Here is an 8,633-nt window from a genome sequence, read left to right on the forward strand (position 1 = left end):
TGTGTAAAGTTAAATTTTTTTTCTTAACTAAATTACTATATATAGATTCATATGCATTAAGTATTTTTTTAAAAATATAGAAGAAAAAAATAAGAAGAAAACTCATTTTTCATTATATATTTCTTTCGATATTAAATATTATTAAACAAAATTTACTTTAACATATTTAAAAATTAAAAAATCAAATACTAATGATGTGTAAAATTTAAATTTTTTTTAATCAAATTGATATATATATATATATATTCATATAAATTAAGTATTTTGTTTAAAAAAATGGAAGAAAAAAATAAAAAGAAACTCATTTTTCATTATATTTTTCTTTGGATATTAAATATTAATAAAAATAAAGTTTATTTTGAGATAATTACAAATTAAAAAAATCAAATACTAATGTTGTGTAAAATTAAAAATTTTGTTAATTAACTATAATTTATAAAAAGCAATGAGTTTTAAAGGTTTAGATTTTTATTTGGTTTATAGTTAAAAATTAACTCGAAATCACTCCTAGCTTGAATGTTCCAAAATATAATGTAGTGACAGTAGTTAAGGCCTCGGAAGAACTCCTATATTATATAGAAATTTTAAAAAAAAAATTCTTGAAAAAAATAATGTCTTATATTGTTTCTTATGATAATTCTAATAGAAATTCTAGAAGTGAGAAACAATATATGGAAGTTAATTTTGACACAATTGATACTAAAAGCATATCATATAATAATAAAAAAATTACTTTTACCATGACAAAAGTTAAAAATAAATAAATTAAAGGATAGCAAATCTTTTATTTTATTTTATTTTGATTAAAGAGGATGACACGTCCAGCCTGACAGCACGTGGAGAGATACACACATGAAAGATGATACCCATTATAAGAATTATAATAATTTTTTAAAAATATCACATAATAAACTCGAACAATAAGACTAAAACTCAGGACCTCCTCGTAACCACCTTTGATACCATGTTAGATTACCATTTTACCTAAAAGTTTAAGTTGTTAGATTGTGGGTCATGTATATCAAGCTTTAACACTACAAGAAGAGAGGATTGAACCAAGTGTCAGCGTTTGTGTATGTATGCACACACACATACTCACACGCAGTTCCAACTATTCCTTCTAATTATTTATTATATAAAATTTAATAATTATATACACGCCAACATTAGTGAATGTTTTGAAAAACGATTATATCTTTTTACTACTTAACATGAGCAATCATTTTTTTAAATTGCTGGATGGATAAAATTGACTAAAATGGGTTTCAAATGCACACAAGTTTCAAATCTATCACCTATTTCATATGCTACAAATGCTCGACACTTTTGTAACACATGGGTAAACACCAACTTGACTTAAAAACTTAAGTCTATTAGGTTTTGAATCCAACCATGTATATAAGCACCCATCATCCACTCAATTTTTTAAATGTGGGATAAGCTCATGAGTGGAATTCTCAACAAATACAATCCTACTAAATTATACATGAGTCCTATCATATAACACTCAAATGTTTTCCTTAGTTGGAATAACCTGAATGACTTAATTTTTTTCCCCACAAGAATGATCCTGTTTTACAGTATTGGTCAACTTTCACTCCATCCACTCTCATCTTTGATCTTCTCTTCTATTCTTTATTTATGTTTAATATGAGTTTAATTAAATCTATTTGTTTACATAAATTTTAGTTTTGCGTAAAAATAAAAAATGAAAAAAAGCTAGAGTATAGCTGCAAAAAAATTATGTAGTCAAAAGTTAAGGCTTCCTTTAGAACTTATTAGAGAAAGAAAAGAAAATTTTTGAAAGAATCTATTTTTTTATTTTTAGTTATGAAGGTAAATAAGAAAGAAAAATAAAATATGACAACAAAGTAATTAACATAATTTTGATTTTGTACATCATTAGCACTCGATTTTTCTTAATTTTTGATGATATTAGAATAACTTTTTATTTTTAATAATATTTAATATCAAGAGAAAATATAATAGAAAATTAGTTTCCTTTCGTTTTCTTTCCTGATAAAATCGTTGATCTAAACAGATCCTAAACAAAGGAATAAATATCAATCTTGTACAACAATGCTATTTAAAAAAAAAAAAATCCTCAATAAGATTTGAAATTAAAATATTGAGTAGTACACATTGACTTGAGCATCTGAGCATCCAAGCAGATAGTGACTTGGAACTTGGAAGTAGAAGGAAATTATGCCTAAAATTAAATTTCCTATTTAAAAGGGTAGATTTCAAATTTTATATTAAAATTTGTGGATTTAAACAGGACACGATGCAAATTTAGAATAGAACTTTAAGCAACCAACCAGTAGAATAAATGTATTTTTTTTTAACAAAAGATTAAAATTTGAGGTATTTTAAAATACCTCTTTAGGGTTTGTATGTTGTCGATGTTACCACAACTCGAACATACCCAACATTTATTTAGGCTTTATATATTGTCGATTTTACCGCTACTCGAACCTACCCAACATTTATTTTGAAAAGTTTTGTGCCAATAGTGTAAGTTGAGAAGATGGTAACAATTATTGAGCTGAGAAATATTTTAAACACAGAAAAGGAAGAAAATATCATAGGAGAAAATTATGAGGAAAATGAGTCCAACATTTCCAAATAGAAAATTACAAGATATATATTTTTTGAAAGACAAAAATTAAATAAACATTAATTTTATATTTAATACTAGAAATAGAATGAAATTAAGTTTATGGTGTCATGCCTTGAATTGGAAATATTTTTACATTAAAAAGTTATAGAAGGTACCAATCCTTTCTTGTAGTACATTCGATGATACCTAGGTGATTCAAATACCATATATCTAATGCGGTGAGAGAAGGGATAGGACCATGATTGATGTATAGCACGTAACTTCATTTTAAATTTTTATAAGAAATTATTTTCAAAATTGTAACTTTTAGATCACAAGATAACAATTCTATGGTCACACCAAAGCTCCTCTTTAATTAAATTTAAATAAAATTAAAGGAGGAAGTACACTCAAGATAATCAATATTAAAGTTATTTGAATTTTTTTTAAAAAAAATAAAATCATTGATTTATGCATAGGGTACAACATCAATAAATATTTTAATTTACAATTTATAATTTCAATAGAATTTCAGCTACCAATATATACAAAAATTATACTCCTTAGTCCCTATCTTGCAAACCAAATGGTATATCTAATTTTGTAAAAAGAAAAAATCTAATAAAAGACGACAAGTTTCAAAGGTTTAGATTTTTTATTTGGTATATAGTTAATAGTTATTTGATATTTATTTTCATAATTTTGGACAGTAATACTAAACATCTGATTTTTTTTTTCCTAAGTCAGAGGCATTGAAAAAAATAAGAACATTTTAACCCAACACAATATTTTAGCTAAGCGTTGTGTGCATCACATCAAGAACAAAAGTTTGATCCAAGGAGAAAAAAATTGTCATGAACAAGATTTTAACTATAACCACCACAACACAACTCCTGAAAAGTGGAACAATTGAATACAAAAATTCTATCCCATTTCTAACCACAAAAAATTGTATTCAAAATTTTCTTTTCCTCCAAATCCTCTGGACTTGATCAAAACATATGCAAGAAATTCCAGAAAAACGCAGACATTTTATTATATTTTCATCGTTCGATAAAACCACCTGCAAATGATTTGCCTCTTCCTTACTCATTTCTAGCAACTTAAGAGAATCTCGTATACAAGGGAAAAAAGCTTCAGGCCGTGCACAAAAAGAACGAAAAATACAGAATAATGCTTGTATATCAGCTCGAAACTGACCCACCCCTTGATCAGAAAATTTAATCTCACTTGCAAGAACACTGGATAAAACAAAATGGTCAAGCCCATCGGCCACACTCCTCCACAGATCCAGAAAATCTTTTGGATTGAGATTCTTCTTGATAGCACAAAGCCCACTTCTCAAAGCATCCAATGCTTCAACAAAATCAATTGATACAGCCATGTCTGTGGCAGCAGCAGATTCTTCTTTTGCTTGTTGGAAACATTCCATACTTTGGAAATATTTCAAGGAAAGAATGTCAAATTGGTGAAGAAGATGAGAAATCAGCTCGATAAGCCAATTTGTCTCCAGCTCAGCCAAGCTGTTTATTTCTTCACTGAAAAAATAACTATCATGCTTCGAGTCTTTAACACAAACATCCAAGTCATTTTCAGCAACTCTCAACTCCAAAAAGTTCACATCATCACTCCACTCTTGCAGTTTAGATTCACAATACCTGGCAGCATTGATTAATCCGCATATTCTAACTAAAATATCATCATCATCCGAATTGACAGGATGGAATTCAATTTTCTTGCCTCGGAGGAGGAGGACTTTAAAAAAATACCAGAGGAATCTAGCTGCAGTTGATCTGATAAATTGTATTTGTGCTGCAATGCTTGGTAAAGTTTGACATCGTGCAACCATTCCCCAAGCAATTTTAAGGGCAGACTCAGCAATTAATGGAGCTTTATAGTCTTCCCTACTGGAGAGAAGAAATTCTTCAGTTTCTGTGTCAATATGAAGCTCAACTCTTTGTCCATCAGTTAACCAAGCCCTCTCACCTGCCAGTTCTACTTTTAATTTCTTCCATGCATTCTTGAGCTCTATCTTGGTCCAAATCTTGAGCCAGTCACGCCTACCACAAAATATAGATAATACTGATATGCCCCTTGAGAACTCTCCCCCAGATTCTGGCAAGAGATAAGTTTCTGAACTCACAAGTGAGTGCAACTTTCTATCAAAATCAACAATAAGATCGATCAAATGAAGCCATGAGGGGATGACATCTGACTTCATAGATTTCTCCTTGTACCTATCAGCAAGAACAGTGAAAACATTTTTTTCTAGAAAGCCTGAAAGCACTTGGACCATTGCAGATACCCAAGCTTCCTTAGCACTAAAGTTCAATCTTGCTCTATCAATAAGAGGCTGCAAAACATCATCAACTCCTGTAATAAAGTCCTGTGTAATTTTATATGCAAGAGCAAAAATAAACTCAGGCTGATCAGCCCATTTCGAGAAGTGATGCTCAGTCCGTGATGCAATAGGAGAAACCAGTTCATCAATGGCCCAAAGTCCTATCTTCTGCTCCTCTTTTTGTCCCAAAAGGTCACTTTGACGTTCTTCCCGCCGAAGTTGAACATGCTGCAAAGCACAGAGTGTTTGAAAGCTCAAAGAATAACACTTCCTCTTTTCTCCCTGCATCAAAAGCAGTGGATTTGGGAGACCTTGTGTCACACTAATTTCTTTTGATGTCACAAGCTTTGGCGGCCATCCTAGAGAAGCAAGGAGGAGTCGGTGATCCACAAGAACTTGAGGCCGGAGAACTGCCAAAGACTTTTCCACTCTAGCATCAACAGATTTGATAAGATGACACCACTGTGATTGAAAATTTGCAACTCTAACTAATACGTCCTCGATGTCATTCACAATTTTTAGAGCCTGAAGCACCTTTTCATGCTTTGGTCCAAAGTCCTGCATTTCAAGAACACATTAGCATCCCATGCTACACTCCTAGAACATATTTCTTATCTGCATAAATAGATAAATAAAGTGGATAGCATGTATGACGTCATTACAATTACAATTGATGGATTTGAAGAACTTGCTGAGAGCATATTCCCAGCATGTTGATTTATAACAGAAATGGCTGCATCTTCAAGATCTCCAACCAGAGCTTCCAATTGTAGAGTTGTCTCTGAAATATTAGTGGGGTAAGTACAGCCCGTAGCCTGGTTGTTTTAGGGGAAAGAGGACAGATATGAGGGGCATCATATGACTAAATTTAACAAAAGCATAGGTCTCGGGCAATTTGACAAAAGAATAATTACTCCAATGAAGATCATAATCGCAACAAATGTGTTAAGGAATTTTTTTTTTTTAGTGGGGGGGGGGGGGGGGGGAGGGAGATAGAAAAAAAGGGCCAAAATAAGAATATTAAGCAGATCAAACATTCTTCAAGACAAGGAACAATTCTGAAAAAGAAAAGATAAAGACCTTTGCATAAGAAAAGCAGGGATTATATTATTATAAAATACAGGTCACACACAAATGCAAGTGTGCCAATGTAGCACATATTATGCAGAAAAAGTGCTAGTGATGAACAATAGCCACTTGTAGAGCTCTAAGTTCAATTTTTCATTCTAGGCAGCAGAACATTTTGGGTTTTAGGGTTTTAAAGTGTATGAAAGAAGGATTGTGATTTGGGGTTTGAAAGAAGAGTGAGGAATTGTTTACTGTTAATGGCTTCGGGAGGAATATGAGAGTGGATAGTAGAGAACACAAGGCACTCTTAGCCCAACACTTGCATAGTGACATCCTAATTATCACCTCTTTCTAATAGGGTCAGCACATCTCATATTGAAGGGAAAACTAAACTTGGTAATACTTGATGGTTAAGCATTTAATTACACCTGGATTCTTATTGTATTTAAACCAATAAATCTAACAAGAAATATTCTAAATGCAAGTCATGATTTATGAAGTGCTTTGCATTTAAATGGGAGAATGGCAAAACAAATATAAGTGTAAAGCATTTGCAAGAAATTGTTATATAGCCTACGATGGCATGGTCATGTGCATCAAGTCATACTAACTCCAATAAAGAGTAATTTGGTATATCAAAGGCTTTAAAACAAGATGGGGAAGCCTGCCAATCACCAGGATGCAAGAAGAGAGAATATGGCAACTTGATTTTTCGGGGTTTTTTTTTTGGGGGGGGTGTGTTTATATGGAAAAATGGAAAAAATTAATTTCTCAGTGGACTTGCAATGGATAAAAAAAAGGATAAATAAATGAAGGAAGGCCAATCCCCAGATATCACTTAGCTAAGTTGAGCAGAGTTTAGATGTGCTATCCCATTGATCCTAAATTGCTGCTCGACAAAAGAAGGTAAGAATCAATGATTTTATAAGTCCAAAAAATTTTTTGCTGAAATTTACAAAAAGGATATCCATAGTTTGCATTGATTCATTAACTTATCTAAGCCTATTTAACTGACGAGGTCACAAGAAATTCTTCAACAAGTTAAAAGAATTTAACACTTCGCTCCCACATGTAATTCATACTTGGGGTAGCTCAGTTGCTTAAGATCTGTAGACCAAAGGCACAAAGATAGATTATCTCTGCATCTGACAAGTTAATCAAACACTCACAGACAGAAAACAGGAACGTAAATCAAGCACAATATCATCTCTCACCAGCATAATGGCGAATAGTGTCAATCCGCTGAACTTCCTTCCCAAGACGAGGCAAATCCTCCCCGAGCATCTTCCGGATTTTCTTGTTGATCATACCTATAATCCCGAAAAACATTATACACAATTACAAAAACGAAGATCTGAAGAACGTTAGAAAACCTAGTAAATCAAACAGCCTCCAAACTAGGTAATTTGAGCAAATCATCGAAACCCAGAAATTGAATCATGCAGAGGTAAAAGACCCACAACCATTTTGGGAAACAATTTTTTTTTTTTTTTTTAAGAAACTAAAAAATAAAAAGCGCACAACATCGAGAAAGTGAGTAAAGGCTTAGACTGACATCGGGATGAGTAGAGACTGAGATTCTGCAAGCTGAGAGTCATTTCGCGAAGGGTGGATTTGGCTGCGAAGGAACGGGAAATCCACGAAACGGAGAGGCTGATGAGTTTTCTGCGAAGAAGAGTGAGATCTGCTTCCAAATCAGAGCAGCTTTTGATCAGCTCAGAGGCGAGATCGGGGGCTCCGGATAGGTCTTGAAAGGTTCTGAAATGCTCTTCCAGGGACAAGAGGAGAGCAGGCGAGAGCTCCCTGTGACCGGGCAACACAATACTAGGCGCTTCCATTGACGCCATCTCCGGAGCTTCAAACGCAAGAACAAGGCACGAGAAATGGAAGAAAGAAAGTGGAATATCGTACTGGGTGAGACACAACTCGGGCGGGCTCCTTTTTCTCTCTCGCGGGTGGATGAGGTGAATGGGTCGGGTCGATCGGGTAGGATGGTTGAGTTTGGTCCGAGTTATCTTTTTAATATACACTACGCCTCACTTTTTACAATTTTATATTTTAAAAATAATTAAAATTTTAAAAATAATTTGATTTTTAATTTTAAAAATACAAACTACTCAAGAGTCTTCAAAACTCTTTTTTATTTTTTTCAAGTAATCTAGAGTTTAAATGTAAATTTTATAAAAATTCAACAAGAAAAAAAGATTTATTATTTTTAGGAAAAATTATTATTATTATTAAAACAATTAGCGGCATTAGTATTATTATTATTATATCTTTTATTATTATGATTATAATATAATCATAGAAAAAACTATTGTTGTTGTTGTTAAATTCAATTAATAATAATATTATTATTATCTTAGAAAACATTGCTTTTTATTTAAAATAATTATTATAATAATTTTCATTATTATGATTATTATAAAAAAGTGTTATTAAAAATTATTATAAAGACAATTAAGCATTATTTTGTTGTTTTTGTTATAAAATGATGTAAGAATTAATAATAAAATAAATAGAGATGAGCAGAAAAGTAAATGAAAATGAGATAGAGATTTTATGTGATTCGAATATACCTACTCCACGGGCGAATTAAATCAAAGTTAGATGAGCAGAAAAGTA

At 31.8% G+C, this 8,633-nt stretch overlaps 1 protein-coding gene across 4 annotated transcripts; it reads right to left on the reverse strand.

Annotated features, from left to right (window-relative positions):
* Window positions 1-3,387: 3,387 nt before the first annotated feature.
* LOC131148578 (RINT1-like protein MAG2L) lies at window positions 3,388-7,934 on the reverse strand. Of its 4 annotated transcripts, none has more exons than XM_058098376.1 (4): window positions 7,564-7,934; window positions 7,223-7,318; window positions 5,603-5,721; window positions 3,388-5,498 (listed from the first exon to the last, which is right to left on the reverse strand). In XM_058098376.1, exons 1-4 carry the CDS (start codon window positions 7,853-7,855, stop codon window positions 3,555-3,557), a joined length of 2,451 nt encoding a protein of 816 aa, XP_057954359.1. In that variant the 5' UTR covers window positions 7,856-7,934; the 3' UTR covers window positions 3,388-3,554. The 4 variants fall into 4 exon arrangements, with proteins under 4 accessions (XP_057954359.1, XP_057954360.1, XP_057954361.1 ...); XM_058098377.1 differs by having other exon boundaries at window positions 5,609-5,721; window positions 7,564-7,932; XM_058098378.1 differs by lacking the exon at window positions 7,564-7,934 and having other exon boundaries at window positions 5,603-5,755; window positions 7,223-7,313.
* Between the last annotated feature and the right edge of the window lie 699 nt (window positions 7,935-8,633).

This window comes from Malania oleifera, chromosome 2 (genome assembly GCF_029873635.1).
Source record: "Malania oleifera isolate guangnan ecotype guangnan chromosome 2, ASM2987363v1, whole genome shotgun sequence".
In the NCBI taxonomy this organism is placed as follows: Eukaryota; Viridiplantae; Streptophyta; class Magnoliopsida; order Santalales; family Ximeniaceae; genus Malania; species Malania oleifera.

Coding starts and splice junctions, on each gene's coding strand:
- LOC131148578 (XM_058098376.1), bottom strand. CDS start 7,855: ATGGCGTCAATGGAAGCGCCTAGTATTGTGTTGCCCGGTCACAGGGAG. Junction 5,722..7,222: donor CACTATTCGCCATTATGCTG/GTGAGAGATGAT, acceptor CTAATATTTCAG/AGACAACTCTACAATTGGAA. Junction 5,499..5,602: donor CAAATCCATCAATTGTAATT/GTAATGACGTCA, acceptor CTTGAAATGCAG/GACTTTGGACCAAAGCATGA.